The sequence below is a fragment of the Spermophilus citellus genome (assembly GCF_964194105.1).
Source record: "Spermophilus citellus genome assembly, chromosome: 3".
Lineage (NCBI taxonomy): Eukaryota > Metazoa > Chordata > Mammalia > Rodentia > Sciuridae > Spermophilus > Spermophilus citellus.
In genome coordinates, this window is record NC_138184.1 from 155,379,386 (window position 1) to 155,399,574 (window position 20,189).

Consider the following 20,189-nt stretch of genomic DNA (forward strand, 5'->3'; position numbering starts at 1 on the left):
GCGTGCGCCAAACTAGCTCGTTCATGTCTTCCGTGCTCCTCAAGAGCTAGGCGCACGCTTAGCTTTCCTGCAGGTGACAGTTCATAAGCGGCACTAACAAATCGCATTTTCTGGGACAAGTGAATGGGTAGCAAACTAGATGCATGGTTGGAGAAGGGGCAGCCTGAGCCTGAGGAGCGGGGCCGCTGCCGGTTCCGGCGGGATTTAGGCGCCCGGCGCGCAGCTTGTAGTCCTGGACGCTGACTGGGTTGGGCGGGCGTGGACGTGCGGCGTCTGTCCAGCAAGCTATGCGAAGTGGAAGTGAGAGCGCGTGGTGGCGCAGACTGAGCAGGAGTTTTGGAGGGAGTTTGCATGTGGTCAGCGCTGGGCTCCTAAGCCAGCCCCCAGCTCACATTACACTCTATTTATAACCTCTCAGAGTCATTTCCCCCTGAATGCAGTTCTCTGGGACCACCTTCTTTTGGCTTCAACTGCTCCCACTCTTGACATCTGAGCTGCTCAGAGAGAAGCTTCTCCAGGTCCGAGTGTTTATATGTAAAGGAGACTGGCCGCTAGGGCTCAGGACCGGGATTATCCAAGCTCTGCAGAAAAGCGGGAGGCTATTACTTTTGAAGGGGGGAAAAGTCACACGATTTCCAGTGAAAAGTGACAGAGGGTAGTGGTGTTTGGAGCCGTCCTGAAGTCTTCTGCCTGGATTCCAAGACTTGCATGCTATGGAACACCCGCTCTTTGGCTGCTTGCGCAGCCCGCACGCCACAGCGCAGGGCTTGCACGCATTCTCTCAGTCCTCTCTTGCCCTCCATGGAAGATCTGACCATATGTCCTACCCCGAACTTTCTACTTCTTCCTCCTCTTGCATAATCGCAGGATACCCCAACGAGGAGGGAATGTTTGCTAGCCAGCATCACAGGGGGCACCACCACCACCACCACCATCACCACCACCACCATCAGCAGCAGCAGCATCAGGCTCTGCAAACCAACTGGCACCTCCCGCAGATGTCCTCCCCACCGAGTGCGGCTCGGCACAGCCTCTGCCTCCAGCCTGATTCCGGAGGGCCGCCGGAGCTGGGGAGCAGCCCGCCGGTCTTGTGTTCCAACTCTTCCAGCTTGGGCTCCAGCACTCCTACCGGGGCCGCGTGTACTCCTGGGGACTACGGCCGCCAAGCATTGTCACCCGCGGAGGCGGAAAAGAGAAGTGGCGGCAAGAGGAAAAGCGACAGTTCAGGTAAGAGCGTGCAGAGCACCCTTCTAGAGAGTGCATGCCATTTGGAAAGGGGGCGGGGAGATGCCAGGAAAGATTCTCGCACTACTGTGAGAGGACTGGGAAGATGAGAAAAGTCTTGCCCTCTGGCTCCCGGTGGCCAAATCCCGCGGTGCAGCTTTGGTTCGGTTATTTGGAGGCACGTGTTTTCCTGAGGGTAACACATACATGGCCAGCAGCACTAAGCTTTCCAAGATCCCAAACTAGTTTACCAGAAGGTTGTGTAAAAAGGGCAAGCGACAGTATGTGAAATCGATTGCGAAGCATGACAGTCCATCAGACACACACGCCGGGAGGGGTGTGTGCCCTGGGATGCGGCGTCTGTTGGGCTGGCGTGCATGCGGGGTGCTGCTCCTTGACTTTTTGCTTGCACATTCCCTACTCCGAGTGGCTTGATTTTTCCCATCGTTAACTGGATTTCCAAATTATTGCACAATGTTTGGAACTTGTAGTGGAACTTGGCAGAGTGCATGAGAAAAAAAAAGTTTTAGTTTTTTTTTTCAATATTCTCATTTTAGAGTTCTTTAAATAGCAACCTCTTCCAAATGGTAAAATATTCCTTTTCGCGGAGGGAAGGAGACATTATCTAAGAATTTAGTGTTCAAGGAATGCTTCAGAGAATTGTTAATAAATAGATGCTTAGGGTGGTCTTGAGGAAAGACCATTCTTAATCACAGTTCATGTTTGTGTGGTGTTAATCTTCTAAAAAAAAAAAAAAGAATCCGAATTTCAAAAGTAGAAAATAAAATCCTCTCTCAATTGGACGATATCTGGACAAGTACCGAGAAGCAAACAACAACTTGGGTAGTGCTGGTTCACTTCTGGCTTAAAGGTGATATGCTAGCGTGTGCGCCAGAGCGCTGATCTATAAGCGAATAAATTGAGCAGACTCCTCAGAACCTCCTTGAACTCTGGTGTCTGAAGGTGCTGTTTTACCGAGTACATTTTAAGGATCTTGAGAAACTGGAAGTTTTCCAGACAACTCTTCTAAGCCCTTAGCTATCTCTATCATACAATTGTTAAAAGATAGTTTATAAGGGAAGAAGTAGTGAGTTTTCTGCCGTGGCTATAGCGCAACCTGAATTCCATCTTTTTGGAAGGTGTCATTTTACAATGCTTGATTTTTTTTTTTTTGAGCAATTCTGTCACTAGTCCTAAAAGATAATTTCAGATATTAGTTTGAAAAAATGAAAAATGTTTATTCTCTATAAAACTTTAGCCAAGATGCTTTATGAGTAACAATAACTGAAGCTATTTCATATTACCTTGTAGCAATGGCGTCAATTGTTCTTTAGTGTTCTTATGGAATGGATGCTTCTGTCAAGGTCTCAAAATCTAACTTCTACTTTCAGAGGTCAAGAGTGTACTTTTAATGCTCCCTCACAAATAAGTTTATATCTAACAAAGTTACCAGCTTTATCACTCATTTTTATGGATTTTACTAACTATAAATGTAATTCTCTTAAGACAATGAGTTGAAAGGCTAATCTTACCTTAAATGTTTCCATTATCCTTAGAAAAAAAGTAAATTTTAGAATGCAGTGAGCATTTCACAGACTGGGCATTGAAGATGAGTCATTTTGGTACACATATCTCAGTGCAGGTTAGTCAGAGTACTTTTAAAATTACTGGAAAGTCTTACTGTTCATTTTACTTTCTGCAATGAGGAACCTATGTGATGGATTGTTCCTTATGCTTCCTGAACTGAATCAATGCCCTTAAGTTTCTTAGGGCAAAAATAATTTTCATACGAGCATGTTACTTCTGGTTGGGGGAAACAGAGAAATTAGGATTCCATAACTTATGCCCTTAAATTATTTTAATAAAAATGTTCATTTAAAAATAGTTAATTACCATCCCCCTTCATCATTGGAAAATAACACAATAACAAAATAAACCTTAGTTTTACAATTGAAGTGGATAAGTAGGGTACTGGAAAAACAAAATAAAAATTTGTGTCAGTTGCATAACACGACAAAATCACTCATTCTGAGTTTTTTCTTTGAAGGATATTTTGAAAGAATATTTGACTAACAAAAAGCAAGTACCACAAAAGTTTCTGGTTAAATCTATGTACTGTAAACTTGTTGAAAATAAAATTCAACTTGCCAGTTTCAATGTCTGAGTTAATATTTATGAGAACACTAGATAAGTTTGAATTTAAAATATTTTTCTCCTACAATGATTTTGGATCTGGTAATTCACAATTTATGTTCAAATTATTTTATAGTACTATAAGGATCTTGATCTAATAGAAATTAAAGCAACATAAAAGATTATTATGATTCTGGTATATTAGCATATATCTCATTACTTATAGCATGGTTTTAATATTTCAGTAGTTCTAAAAATTAAATTAATTTTGAAACTTTGCAATTTAAAATTGTATTAGATGAAAATTAAAACATACATAATAGAGGTAATTTGATTTTGTCAGGCAGTTTTTAATTATTGGGTATTTGTAGTTGAGAGTTAGTGCTATATGTAAATCTAAGGTAAAGTTGGAACCAGAATTCTGAATTCCTGTATCTAATACCCAGACTACATGTGTATTTGTTCATTACTTTAAGTTCTAATAGAATTTTTAGTGCCAGAAAATAGTGATAAATGACTGAAATATTTATTAACCTACATTTTATCCTTACTACTAATGTTAAGCTTAAAATTTATAACATTTTTTCATTATGTATTTATACGCATTTTCCTTCCACAAACACACATGAACAAACTCAAACACATATACAAACTTAAAATGCTTAGTGGTTTAGAAGCAAGCATTTATAGACTTTGGTCTTCCATTATAGTTTATTGACAATTGAAAATAACCAAATTTAATAGAAAAGTACACCATTATTTTTTTATAAGTGTTAAACATTTTTGTAACTTTTAGCCTGCTAAAAATACTGCTTTCCAGTATTATTAGTAAAGCCAACATCTGCAACATCTTCAAAGGGACTCTTAAAAAACAAAACTTTACAACTATACTTAAAACAATCAGTACAAAGCAGGTGATTCTGAAAAATGTCTATAAACAGTGCGAATTGCTTGGCTTCAATTTCATTAGATTGTTCTCTAAGCAATGCAGTGGTAGGTATAAATTGCCCACTTTTCATTTAAAATAACTAAAATTAACCAATGTAACTTTAGCTTTTAGGTAGGCAATATACAACATAAATATGTAAATATTTTCTATTTGAATTAGTTTTTTAAAAAGTAAGCATATATTTTATTTAAAAAAATCAAACATATCCAAAAAATAGGGGAGAATAGGCAAGCAATTATTTGGAGAGGTGTATTTTACTAGGTTTTGAATCATAATTATATTCTTATAAAATGGCAAATATTTTATTTATAGTCACTAGATCATGAACCATTTGCTTTCCATGTATGTGTATATGCTTGTATAGCGAATGACAAGCAAGTATTATGTTTAATATTCTGGAAGTTAAACCCAGAGTAATGTCTTACTCTTCAGGTATTATATTGTAAATTTTCCTAGCTACTTCAGTTATCATGTTTTTTTTTTTTTTTAGGAAAAAAATGTAACTTTTTAATTCATGTCTGTATTACTATATTATGGTTTTTCCTTATTTGTATTAAAATAAAAACTAGTTTGCTGGATCTTGAAAACTACAAGAGAATATTGACAATATAAATGACATAAAGGTATAGAATATAGAATGATATTTTATTATTTTTATGGATGTTAGCTTAATTTTAGGTGTGAACATTCTAAAGTTGTGACCTGACATTAATTATAATAATAATAATAGTAATTACTATAATTATTGTTGTTGTTATTATTATTATTCTAGGTATCATTAACTTAACATGAGTGTTCATAGATGACTACACTCAAAAGTCAAGAACAGAAATTCCTTTAGAATGAAGTGATTCAAGGTTGAATGTAAGCAATGAATGGAAGGAAGAATGCAAATATACACAGGACTAACAGGACTATCTCCCATTTCTGCGTAAACCTCTTTATAGTTTATTTGAAAAGGAAAACCATTAAAGTAAGGCAAGGTAACACACAAGCTTTCACTCAGATTAGAAACCCAACAGTAACTATTTAAAATGTTAACTGTTGTTTTATAGTAATTATCAGTTGAAACCATTATGTTGGCCCCTTTTAAGCTGATTCCTACTAAGGAACTGAAAAAAAAAAAAAAAAAGAAGAAGAGGAACATTTTAATCATTTCTGCATTTTTCCTTCTGTGTTTGAAAACAGATACTTCATCCTAGTGGTGGAATGTAATGTTATAATGTTTATTGTAAGACCTGATCACTTGAAGAAATTGATTTTAAATAAAAAGGAAACAGCAGAAAGGATCTATTCTCTCTTCTAGAATTGGGGAAATTTGGAGCACCAATTCCATATCCAATGGAAGATTTAATCTTTTTCATTGAAAAATGTCAACCTATGAATGAATTAACAGTTGATTTATGTAAAGTAAAATTCCCATTTATGATTCTATTACATGTACTTGACATGGTAATTTGCTTTGTGTGGATGATTTTATTCATTTATTATGTTTAAAGGGGCAGCTTGAAAAAGTTGGGTGTAATATTTAGATTTTCATTTCAAGTGAGAAAAACAATATAATACAGTAACAGATTTTAGTTTTAGAATATATTTGTTTCATTGGTTTATATCTAAAATTTTGGAACATACCTCTTTTTCAAGCATTGCTATAAGAATTGTAATTATCTATGATAAATCAATGATAAGGATGGAAAACAATAGAAAATAAATTACACTAGAATTTGTTAACAGTTATAAATGTTTTATCACTCCAAAATTTCTGGGTCTTAAATTTTCAATTTCCTTCAAACTTTTCAATTAGCCTTTTATTTATACTAATAATATATCTGTGAGTGAAGTTATCATGTGAAGTAAGACTATCAACAATAGCATTTTTCTCCCTGAATTATAATCATAAAATAAGAAGGACTAACTCTTGACTGGCCAGTTAAATTACATTTCCAGGCTTATGGTATTGGTGAACAACTGCAGTGGTTAAAAGTATAAAGAGAAAAAAGTAAGTACATAAGGAAGAAATAAACATAAACCAAGATCAAAGTCCACAAATTAGAAATAGGTAGGTAAGGTGTATTTCCTATTTAACATATGTGACAACATATTTTATGTCAATTTGTTTCTATATATTATGTTTTAATCATTAATAAAGTTCCCTGATTCATATATAATTTTATATATGAATTATATATATGAATTATGTATATGAATTATATATATATATATTATATATATATATATTTTGTTGTTGTTGTTGTTTTGTAAAGGATGTAAAGGTTGAAATACTGACATTTCCCTATTTTTTGTTATTGTGCCCTTATCATTACTTCTTTGAAAAATTGTATTGAACTGAAGCCCCCAAGTCAAGAAGGAGTAACAGCATACAGGATAGTTGGCTGTAGAGCTTTTCACTAATCCTAAATCAGAGTCACTATGATGTTCAAAATCCAATTGCAGAAAACCTTATGGAATATTTTATGTAGTAAAACTCACAATGATAAAAGTTCATTGAGATTTCAACCTTCAGTTTGCCTTACATATTTTAAGGCAGAATTAATCTAAAACTGATGCCCTTTTCTTTAATAGTTCTTCTTTATTTCACTTATAGTCTAAATATATAGTGAATTTACTATATATTTAGAAAGTTGTGTTACATGGTATTTTATCATAAAAGCTAATCAATAACATAGCTATTGATCTATCTGTTCAAGTCTCAGATATTGTTTTTATATCTCTGAATAAGCTTTTCTATTTAAAACGTTTTGACGTATGTTTTACTAAATTAACAGAAAGTCATGTAGTGAGAGTTTGAATTAATTATAAATTGTCTCTACTTTTGAAAACTTAAATACACAATAAAAAGTATTTCATTGCTAGTGAAACCTTCATTTATAATGTTGTATTTTCCACAGCAATATAGTATTTCTGCAATTATGCATATTGTTCTCTGTAAATTTTGTACTTTGTATTGATATTTTGTTTTTTACGGATTCCAAAAGTATGGTGTATGTTCATTGGCCTCTTCTGTTCACATATGAGCAAGAATGATCAGGTAAAATCTATGTTATATCTATACATTCATAAATAGATTTTTGTGAAAGACAGGAAAAAAATGATCACTTTGCTTTCTCTATACTTGATAGATTTTAAAAATTAATATGCTATATTCATCTCACATGATATTTCTGCTATGGCATTTAAAAATTTAGCATTTACTTAAAATAATGATTCTAAGATGCTTGTGTATGTAAGTAACTTAATTCTTAAATCTTTGGAATTTTTACTTTCCCCAAAAATATGTTTACTAGGTAATGACTCATAGTTGTGAAAGCTCTAGGTTTTGATTAGAGCTTCTAATTCAAAACTTGTTGCTCTTCAAAATTTTATAAAATAAATTTGGTGTGTGTATTGCAACTATATTTCAATACTGTATCATTTGTTTTCATGAACTTTTTAAGAGGCCTTTAATTTGGTAATTGCAGTTTGCCTAGGCTGTTGTTTGAAATTATGAAATATGAGGTGATCGCTTTTCATAGTTTTTAGTTTTTGTAAGTTGCAAAGAATAGATAAGAGGGCTGATACTGAATTAGCTAGGATGTGGCAGCTATACTTACAGCATATATTAAATCAGTGCATTTACATAAAGTCTTAATGTATAGGTACATAGAAAGTGTATGTATATTAACAGAATTTGAAGCAGAATTTCTAATAGTACAACTGAATCAGAGCATCCACACTAAATGCTGTAATATGATGTTAAATGTTCCACTTACAAATAAAATATTAAGCTTGAAGCATGTAGAGCTGTGTGGAGAGTCTAGAGGCTGAGCTGGTAATCAATGATAGTTGTAAAAGTCCAACCTGCCAAGTCTCCCGCAGTTTTTTTTTTTTTCTTTTGTTTTTCTCTTTTCCTCATTATTTTCTGCACACTTCAAGAGATTCCCATAATGCTAAAAAACAAACAAACAAACAAACAAAAACAACAACAACAACAAAAAACCCTAGTTTATCTTACATGACTGTGGGCAAGAAAATAATTAAGATGAAGTCATCTTGCAGGCTCTGCGGAAATGTACAGGAGAGTCCAACTTAAGTTGGCAGATGCCAGTTGAATTTTAAAGGCCTGGAATTTTACTCTTTGAAAATATAGCCTTAAAGCTTTGCCAGAAATGACACCCAAATAAAAACTAATTTTTGCAAAGCGATAGTTATTTGCAGTGGTGAAACATATTCACTGTCTTTGAAGGCGGCTTCTTGCAGTGTCTGGACTGCATAGTCAACATTTGGATAATTATTCTTAGCTGCCTGAAAAACTAGGAAACTAAACTGAGGCATATTCTTAGTAATTGAAAAATTAAAATAAAATGGGCAATGACTCTTATCAAGTGAACAGTGGATATAAAATAAATTTTGCAATTTTTTGATTTGTTTGGTAGCTAAAACACATGGTTTAGAAAAATAGAATTGTGTCATTCAAAATTTGGAACTAAGGGGTAAAACTTAGCTTTGATTTTGTGGGACATCGGTATTGTAGCAAATGGCTTTCACAGTTTAAGAAGCATCAGAATAGTGCTTTCCCACTAACTGGGTAGAATGAAATCAAGTGATGTTTCTCCTTATTTAATATTTTTTCAAAAGTAAAATGAGATCTCAGTATGTTTACTGCCTTTAACAATTAAAATCTTCCCAACTATAGCTGTGTTTACATGGGATTTTTTTTTTCTCATTTGAAATATAAACGGGTCTGGATGTATTAAACTAGACAGCATGTGGATATAAACTGTTGAGACAGATTGAAATGACAGGAAAGCCAGAGTTCAGGCATCCAAATCTGGGGGCCTGCTGCCGCCCACATTTTCAGGATTAACATTTTGTGAACATTCACGCTTAAATTTCAGGGAATAATAGATGTTTTTCCTTCTAGGACTATTCTTCGTCCTGAGAAGTCAAATTTATTCTTGGATACCCAAATGTTTGGGAAAATATGAAAAAGCAGCAACATTGTCTTTTTTCTTTGCAAATTCAGCTCTTAGTTGATAAATTGCAAATGACATGTCATATTTTCTTAGCATATAAGAGAAGGAAATGGGTGCAACACTCAAAGCGATAATTGAAGAGAATTTGATAATGATGGTTTGATGTTGGGTGCTATTATATGAAGAAAAAGAAACAGGAAATAAGGAATTACCCAGGGTCTATCCCTAATTGGAAAATATTAGCTCCCCAAAACCTGAGAGGGTAAATGGACCAGAGCTCTCATCAGGATCCAATGAGAGCAACGGGACAGAAGTCTTCTGGCAAAGTCCGGGCCTAGCTGGAGGATTGCAGCTCATATCAATTATCATCCCCAAACTTGTCTTCAAGTCCTCCAGTCTCCTTCTGTTGCCTCCCATAAGCCAAATATAACCAGAGGCCAGAGCACAGGAGCCTCATGGATAAAATGCATAAAAGTGAACCTAAGGGAATGTGGGCCATATAGGAGACATTTGGAGAGTAGTTCTGGAGAAAACAATAGCCAAGGCTAAACCCTCCCATTTTCTCTAAATGTCGATCCTTGGCCAGCAATATATTTCTCTTTACCTTGGTTTCCTGAAAATTAAACTGACTTAATATATAAAACAGGATAATGTCTGACTCAGTAAGTATTTGTTGTTATTTTTGTAATCTATCCATGAAGATGCAGTTTTGTTGTGGGTGTGTATGTTCTGAAAACCATCTCTGTCTTACAGTACCTATTTTTTTCTTTTTTTTTGATGGCACTAGGGATTGAACCTGGGGACTCATACATGCTAGGCAATCACTGAACCACACTTCATCCCCTATGTATTTTATTTTTAAACAAATATTCCCATAAAAAGTATTGCTTACCTAAATTATTGCTATAGATTTAAAATAGCCTACACTATCTCTAGAATTGTAAGTATCATGCTATTTTCCTGAAATGTGGGGTGATTTCCAGCCAGGTTTTATAACAAGCTCAAGTTGCCTTCATGACCCTTAAAATCCTTATTCTGTAGCTTCCTTTGCTTGGGGGATATTCTTACTTCCCATTATTAGGTGTCTCCTGCCACTTGTTCATCAAAGTCTGTTTTCAATAAAAGCATATATTAAACAAAGCAAAGAAAAAAAATTCAGTCTCATACAAAAAAGTAGTATATAATGGAACATTTGGTCAAAAGGAAGTAGAATTTAAATGGATTCAAATATGAGAATTGAATTTCCTTTCTCTGTTATAACTGTTAACTAAGAGGGTGAGTGTTAAATTTTCTTGTTATGTTATTAAGTTTATTGCAGAAATTATATATATATGGTAGCTTTTTGTTATTTTTAGTGGTTCTTTTTGAAGACCCTCATGAATGGCAAATATTCAAACACTACTAAAATCTAAAAACACATCTCACATAAAATGCACAAGAAAAGTTTCATTTCAGTGGCCACTTCTTTTTATAAAGAAAATACTTCATTTGTTTGTTTATAGTTAATAAATTCTTGAGAAATACTGCTTAGGTTGAGGCAATACAGGGCAGCAATGTCCTGAGGAACTGGCCACATTCATTTTATGTAATTTAGTTTCCTCTCCTACACCCTGTGCACTGTGGAGAATTCAGAAATGTACCTGAGACAGATTTTAAATTATTATATGCAATGGTCTTCAGTGGTTGTTTTTGAATAAACAATAGAACCAGACACTGCATTAAAATCCCAAATGTAGAGTTAAAATCTTTTGAAGATTCATAGCAATTTGGTCCCTAAAATGAGAGAAGTTCAAAGGAATAGTGAGAACTTCTCTGCTTTATAATAGAAGAGCAGGAAGGCAGGAGAGATCAAGATACAGGGAGGACAAAATACTGAATGTTCAATGATACACAGGGGTGACAAGAAAGGCCCAGCTGCCTCAATTCGTTCATGAACTCTTTGATTTCAGAGTGGGTTTCATTTGTCCAAGTTTTCTCAATGCTTTTAATATATAATCTTTAAACAGATCATCAATGGCACTAGAAGGGACTCAAGACATTACCCAGTTCAACAAATGTATTTCCTAGATGAAGACATGTGCCCAGAGAAGTTAAGTAACGTCTGCCCATCTGGCCAAGTAGTGGCAACTGAACTTCCATATCCTGACTTCAGCCCAGTGCTCTTAAAAGGAAAATCTCATAAAATATTTTGAAACCTTAAGTTTTCAGTCTTCCCAGTAAAAATAAATTTCAGGATCATTTAAAATGTTGGCTACTGCTTTTGAGAGAACAAAATGTAATTTGACAAAATCATTTACTTGGGTGTAAATTACTACAGATCTGCTTTTATGATTCCCTCAGTCACTTTTCATTCCTATTTTATGAATACAGATACTGAGCAACTTAGCTTCTGTTATCACTGACCAAAGTGCCAGAATATTTTTGTTACTTTATATGATATACCATAGCATTTTGAAGTATATGAACTTTGCTCTAAATAATAGACACTATGTCAATGCACATATTTGCTTTTAATTTAGTTCTCTGTCTCCAGGTGTCTTGAGGTAACAGTACCATGAGCATCTTTATCTATTTTCATGCTTCCCTAGTAGAATTTTATCAATTTTGTTATTTTAGCACATATCAAAACTTAAACATAACATTCCTCTTCTTGCAATTCTACGTTCACCTGAAATTATTAGACACTTAAAACATAAATGCTCAATTACAGCTTTGATGCATATGACACAAGGTATTAATGTATTTTAATGAAATATTACTAGATTTGGCTTAAACACACACACACACACACACACACACACATACATACATACCTAGAGTTTTGATTTTCTGGCATAGCAATCTTTTAACTTAGTTTTAGAAAACAATACTAAATGTTAGGAGATTAAGGCAGTGCTCTGGTATTTTCTAGTATGAGTACCTAACTATTTATTGTCCACAAGATTTTCTCCACTCCTCTTTAGTCAAGAACTATCAGTTATGTGATATATCTTAATATCTTATTTCCTCTGATAAGAATTCAGATAATAAATTTTCACTGGATTCATTTATACCTATCCATTCTTAAAAAAGCTATTTTCAGATCATTGTTAATCCACATGCAGTTATAAGCAGTAAATAGACACATATTTTATCTATTTTCCTCACATATGAATTATTTAAGTAATTATAGCACAATAACACAACCAATAAATTTATATGGATGCAGTCCACCAAATGTATATAGATTTTACTAGTTTTATGTGCACTCACACGTATGCACGTACGTGTGCATGGATGTGTATTAGGTTCTATACTGTTGGCCACTTCATTTTTTATTTTTATACAACAGTTTATAATACTTTCTGGGTCATTTCCATTATTTTTGTTAAGTATGGATGGCAACAGCTTCTCAGAACAACAGCAATCCAAACTAATCTTTACATTCCCCTTACCACATTAATATCTATACAATGCAGAACCATGCACTTACATTTTTCCTTGGGGTTCTCTCTGTTGTCCCTCATTAAGTGTCTTCAGTGTCTAATTTGAATTTCATACTCTGTATAAAGAAAAGGCCACATCTCCTTTTCTTTTAGTGTGATATCCATCATAGGGCTAGGTGCAAGGAACTTCTTGGTCAATTCTACTTCTGGCATAGATAATGCTACACTAACAATGACTGAATCATCCATCTCAGGGGTTTTCCAAGGATTTTGCTTCCAGGTTTCCAGTAGTAGAGACAATTTGAAAGGTATGTAGACAGTCTTCGGAAGAGCTGAATGAATATCCAACTTAGCTATATGATTATTATCTATGGATGCCTTCTAAAGTAAAATGCTTTTGATTTTGTGTTATATACTTACTATTTGTGGATTAGTTGGGACAAAAAAGTATTTATTTAAAAAGTTTACCATTACTGAGCAAAAATCATAAAAGATAAGTTGTCTATATTTGCAACAATTTGGTAACTATTAAACTCAAAATGCCTGTTAGCTAATATGTAGGAATGTCTTATTCCATTATTTTTAAGTGAAACATGAATAATGTAAATGTTCTAGGCAGAATTATGTTATCCATTGTTCAATTTTTTTTGTGTGTGTTATACTGGGATTATTAAGTTTTTGAACATTACATAGTCAGTAACCACAATATTTTTAAAAAAAATTAAATGAAACTATGAATGACTGGACATTTGAAAAATGTGATATATTAAGCTTTCGACATGTTATTTGATAGTGGCACAAAGAGTTGCTGTTTTGAAAAAATTAAAAAAAAATTAAAATTAAAATAAAAAATTAAAATATGTTATTTTCAAAAATTTTAAGTTGGCCAAATTAAAAAAAAAATTAATTTAAAATCCCTCTCATGAGGCTGATTCCATCCATAATACCTTGCTGATCAAAGAAGACTACTGGATTAGAGAGCATGGAGTCGAGACACCAACATTGATCCCACTCTGGCCTGGCTAGGAAGGAAGGAGCAGTGATGGCAAGGGGTGGGCAAGCTGAAAACACTCTTCTCACTGGGTGTTCTAAGCTTAGTTCTATAAACTGAGGAAAGGAAAGGTTGCAATGAGTCTACCTGGGTGGTGAGTCAGCGTTTTTTTCCTGTAGGGCTGTTCATATCAATCCATACCACAATCTATTTGGACAAGTTTATTTTTTTAATTCTGTTTTCCTTGACTCTAATATTGATTTCTATTTCACCAATTCCTTTAATTCATAAGGAAAAAATAACCATTTGATTCTCCACACTTTTTCGTTAAATTACCATACTACTTTATTAAGACCAATTATTCTCAAAACTGATTTTACAATGGAATGATATGGACGCTTTTATAAAATGTTTAATTAATTAATTTATTTTTGTCACCAGGGGTTGAACCCAGAGGCACTCAATCACTAAGCCACATCTCCAGCCTTTTTCATGTTTTATTTTGAGACAGAATCTCACTGAGTTGCTCAGGGCCTCTCTAAGTTACTGAAGCTACCTTTAAACTGCAATCCTTCTGCCTCAGCCTCACTAATCAATGTTTGATGAAATTATAGGTGTGGACCACCATGCCTCATTCACTTTTTATAAAATATTGAGATCCCATAGGTTATGATTAAGATAATATTAAATGGAATGTAAATTTCCAATACTGAATTTAACAATCCAAAAATTACAACACAAGTATAAAAAAAATAGTATAGTGCATTTTCATATTCCCATTATATTTATTATTAATTAACACATGGTATATTTTTTCTACTTTTTATTATTAATGTGTATTAATTGTGCAAATTAATGGGCATCACTGTGACATTTCCATGTGAGTGTATATGATGCTTTATCTCATGTGTGGCACACCTATTCTACTTATACTATCCCAATTTTCCCTTACATTGTTTCAATTATTTTGAAAAAATGTCACCTTATCTTCCCATCTGAATATTGGTATTTTTAAAAAGTCCCTAAGTGATTCCAGTGTACAGTCAGGAATGAGAACTATCATCAGTTTATAATAGTCTTAATTCTTGATTGAAAATTTCTGAGAGGAAGAGACTTTGTATTCTAAATATTATTCCTTTCAGCACATGGTCAGCAATGGTGGATATTATGCTCAGTAAAATATTTCAGATTTACTAGAAATAGTTAATTATCTATGCTTATCACCAATTAGTGTGATACTCTCTTCTGTTGTGTTGTCCACTGGTTACCGTGGCTATTTAAATTTAAGTAAAATTAAAAACTCAATTCCTAGATTCCACTGATCACATTCCAAGTATGCAATATGTGTACAGATTCAACTGGCTGTACATATTGAACAGAGTGAACATAGAACATTTCCATCTATTAGAAAGTTCAACTGGATGGTGCATAAGACAAAAAGATGAACTTGCCATTTAGCCACTAAAAGAGGCATTGAGAATGGGAAACTTCTCAGCAGAGAAATTCAAATACTGAGACTGAGAATTCAAATACCATAAGAAGCCAAATATAATTAGAAGTAGAAGTATATCTGAAAGTAAAATACAAAGGGCACTATTTTACTAAAGGCCTTTGCTATAAATGCTTATGTTCAATCAACTAAATATTTAGAATAAAATATGTTCATGGTTTCAAATGAGCTAAAGTATATCCTAAAACAAGGAGTAATTGAACATAATATATAAGCCTGGGATTTGGGCAGTTATCAAAATAAAGACAAAATTAGAGATATTAAATTATAGATACACAATCAAAATGAAGTAAAACACATCATAACAATGGATATGATTATTAAAAAATAGAATTTTGGAAATGGGAAAGCAAACAATAAATGCATATTCAAAAATGTAAGGTCAACTAGGGAGATTCTTCCAGGCCTCTTGAGGAATAGGGAGGAGAACATTTTTCTGGGAAAGGGTGGGGAACATGCCAGGAACTAGGCTAGATTTTCCAGGGGAAAGTATGAAAACTTAATAGAATCAGACAGTGGCAATTAATGACATAGAATTATTAACTTTTAAAGCCTCTCAAAAGATTAGGTCTTTTGTAATCATTGGTCTGAATTCCAGAATTGCAAGTCAGGTAGCTGACAAACAGAAGTTAGTGACAATTTTTTATTTTTTAGGAAAAAAAATGGGGATAGAGTATTCATCTATCTTGGCATGAAAAAAGAGCAAATGCAAAGAAGACTAAAGTATAGGGAGTCTCACATCTATACTATGGAACATCTGGGCCTGTTTGGCTGTGGCCATACATTACGCAATTAAGCTGCCACAACCACGGAGTTTTGAGTCTGTGGGAAGCAGGAGACTATTCACTAGTGAATTCAGTTTTTTCAAAATAGAGATTAATTGGGAATTAAGTGGGGATTGAACTGTTAGTGATTTGTGGTATGGAAGACAATATTAGTATTACACATTAGCAAAGATATCCCTGGGAGTATTCATGTTAGAATTTATGAGTTGAGAGAATGCATTAAAATATGGAAATGTAGAAAAATGTTAATGATTATATTCATGATATCTTAGGAGCACAGCAAACAAATATATACTACATAATAGCACTGGGCCAAATATAAATAAGCATCCAGGCAACTATTATTGTTTATAAGGGTTTTTGGAACAGAATAAGTCCAGACCAACTATAATTTGTAATAAAGTTTTATTGGCAGTGTAGAAGGGTAGGGAAAATTATTTTATAGTTTTCAGTGAGTGAAATTTATGGGTTTACTTTTATTTTGAAACTCTGCTCATATGTTATTGGCAGCCATCAGTATGTAAATGTGTGGACATGGTAAGCTATGTGATTAAAGCAAATTGTTTTTTACTTTTTATTAATAAATGTGATTTTCCCCAATTAAAAAAAAAACCTCATTGCTTTTCCCTTGGACATAGTGGAAGCAAGAGGTTATTTTCTTAATAGAAACTCTTTAGAAGAAGTTGTTTATATATGTGAAGCATCTCTGTTAGAGAAACTAATTATAGTATGTTAATTAAATACAGTAATATAGTTAAGTGTATGCTAGTACACAGTAGAAATAGGTGATTTGCTCATTGAATGGTTTGCCTTGAAAACTCAGGATGTGAGAAAGCCAAACTAAACCAATAGGAAATTCAAATATGTTATTCAAAGAGGTTGGAATAAGTGGATCCATAATTTAACTGTGTCCTAAAGAGGTGCTGAACTAGGGAGGGGTTGCTTAACACAAGTGGCACAAGCAGAATGTTATTAAGGGATTTCCTCATGAAGTAGTTGTGTTATTCTCAGGTCAGACATAAATACTTTCTCACATTTTTCTCTACACTTCTCCAAATATTTTGGGGGAACTTTCTCATTTTACATTTTCCAATGGAAATACTTCATTTTGAATCACTTATTAAACTCAGGGAGCAGTTAGTATTTTAGATCAATCTTCAGGAAGATTAGTATTTTAGATCAAGCTGACTTATTTTAGAAGGTAGCTCAAGAAAGAGCTACTTTGATAAGTGGTAATTCGTGTCAAATTGTAGCCCATATCACCCCAGCTACCCTATCCTCACACCAAAGCAATAGCTGTTTCAGTAGCACTACAATTCACAAATTCAAACATAATTTCCTGAATGCCCACTGCAGTGTGCCTACTATGACTCTGTGATGTGGGCACATGAAGATGGATGAATACCTCAATGTTTCTGGAAGGGTCCACAACGTAGTAGGAAAGACAAAGTTGTAAAAATTGATTACAACAATGTGACAAAGAATATAATTAATGCATGCAGGGAATATGTAGAAAATATCCAAAGTAATGAAGGAAGTTTTCATAAACATGTGGTGTCTGCTTCAATTTCTCTAGCCTGTTACTTCTAAAATGATCAGTGCATTAAAATCCAAAAACTTTTGTTCTTGGAAAAAGTGAGGGGCTCTATCTAATGATAAGTGTATCATATGCGGGTTAGATTTTAGGTTCCTAGAATTGTGCATAAAATCTAGTCTGATGATATTTTTACTCATATTCTTAGTTTTTATGATTCCTTTATCTCATGTACCAAGCTTAGTGGGAGAATAATTCATCCAAGATAGCTCAACTTCACAGTTCAAACTTACGGCTTCAGGAATGTTGTTTTAGCTTTGTGTTAGAGCACTTGCCTTGCAGGTGCAAAGCTCTGGGTTAAAACAAAAGAAGAATTTTCCAGTGTATCATTTGATAAAATCACAGTGAAAAGAAACTTTGCTCATTAAATATGTTTGCTATTTTTGGTATGAAATCAATGTCACTTCAATAAGACAAAGGAAAATTAGGTTCTTGGAAGATACCACAGAGTACATTTAGAGGCATGACACTTCATCTTGAAACCTGTTAGGCTATATTTGAGCACATTCTCATAATCTTAGAATTTTAATGGATTCTAGAATCCATCAAAGACATCCTTTTGGTCTTAAAAGGTGACAGAATTGTGGTACAGAGCATGATATCCTAAATATTGACATTAGAGCTATAATTAATAATTTCTCATTTAGTATCTTTCTCTTATAATTCAGTGTCTGAAAATTTCAACTTATATGTTTAATAAGATGTCAAAGAGCTGAGTTTTTACTTTTGTATATTGCTGAAGGTGATTCACAGCATATAACTCTACTTTCCTGGTCCAAAATTATTATTATTTAATTATTGCTATCCATTTGGTTTTACAGCAGGAATTAAATAATAACTAAATATCAGTTTGCTATTATTTTTAAAAAGTTAATCCAGAAGCTGTAGAATTTTCATTGATGAAAGGATGATGTCTGCCTTGCACAACATTTACTTCCTGGTAAAACTGGTCATTCATTTAGAAGGAATAATTTGCACCATTTTGGAGTAGATGCATGTTCTTCAGATTTACTGTGAAAATTTGGAAGAACATTAACAAATATTTCATCAATGACTGAAATAACTATTAAATCTATAGTACTCTTATATTTGAAATACATCATGATCTGAAATATGAGGGTTTCCTATGTTCTCTTTGTAGATATTACACATCTTCAGGGAATCCTATGATTCATTTTTTTTACATAATATCATTATTTTATTTATTTATTTTTATGTGGTGCAGAGGATCAAACTCAGTACCTCACACGTGCTAGACGAGTGCTCTACGGCTGAGCCACAACCCCAGCCAACTTATCATTTTTTGTGTCTAATATTCTTTTAATTATTTTGAAAAGATATCCAGTGTTACCATCTCACCAGGGTGGTATATTTCTCTTAATTTAGGGTAACCTTGGTTTTCTTTGCTCGTTTTCTTCGCCTTAGATTACTTTCTAAGTATACGTGAAGGAAATAATATAAATTTGCAAATTTGAAGGTACTGAATCACATGGAATTGATTTGCCCAAAGATACAACATTGTCTTGAACATTCAGAGTGTGGTTAAAGGGAGCTTGAACTGTAAGAAAAGTACTTTTTTTCTTTTTTTGTGATGTCCACTTTACTAATAAATCTGTCGTCACTAACTGGTCTCCATTTCCTCTGAAATAAACAAATCACTATTGAGTTCTTTGAAACAGGAGACTGCCAGGAAAACGAAAGTCACTTTTGCTTCATCTTCCAAGATAAAATATTTAATAAATGGAAATGAGAGACAACAGAGGAGTGGTGGGGTCTTCACACCTGCTAGAAAGTCCAGGAGATGCCCCAAAAGCTGAAATTCAAACAAACCTCAAACCTTAACAGTCAGCAAAAGTGCAGAGACTAAGCCAAGAAAGAAATTTGTAAGGCTCTTGGAAACTTCTTAGGTAGAAAGCTTGATTTGTGGAAGCATAGGGAATATTAAGAGGAAAAGAAAGGAATTTTATCTGGAGATCTGTGGTCCCAGTTGAATTGGTCCTGAACCAGTTATATCTTTAAATTATTCCATATTCTACTTTAAATCTAATGGCCTACAAGTTTGATTTCAGAAGGTTTCAGAGTGATATTTCGTTATTTTTCTATCTAAATAAAAATAAAGCATCTTCTTTAAAGAAACTCATATGAGCAGTTCACTAGGGAATACAAGGGTAAGAGGCAAGACAAAAAGAAGCAAAATTTCATTACACCTAGAAAGATTGAAAAACAAGTGAGAGTCAAAGGAAATAAACAGGCATTAAGAGTAAAAGTAAAAGTATGTCTCCAAATTAATTGAAAAAATTTGTAGCTGTAGATGGACAGAATCCCTTTATTTTATTTGTTTATTTTTATGTGGTGCTAAGGATTGAATCCAGTGCCTCACGTTTGCTAGGGAAGTGCTCTACCACTGAGCTACATTCCTAGCCCCCCAAACTAATTTTAAGACATGATATGTTGCTCTTTCCCCTTTGAGATTAATCTCTTAATTTTTGTTACAAAACTTACTGGTGTCAATGACAGCAGATCTTTCTTAACCTAACCCCATCATATGTATTTATTATCTCTTTGAGCATAATGAACTGTTATTCATATTTTTTTTCCTATGATA

General features: G+C 33.7%; 1 protein-coding gene across 1 annotated transcript in view; it reads left to right on the top strand.

The window, feature by feature from the left end:
- Window positions 1–503: 503 nt before the first annotated feature.
- The window catches only part of MEOX2 (mesenchyme homeobox 2), a 65,746-nt gene continuing 46,060 nt past the window's right edge, over window positions 504–20,189 (top strand). The window contains exon 1 of the mRNA XM_081285601.1: window positions 504–1,227. Within this exon, the coding sequence (XP_081141727.1) occupies window positions 714–1,227 (514 nt within the window). The 5' untranslated portion in view covers window positions 504–713. The remainder of the gene's footprint in view (window positions 1,228–20,189) is intronic.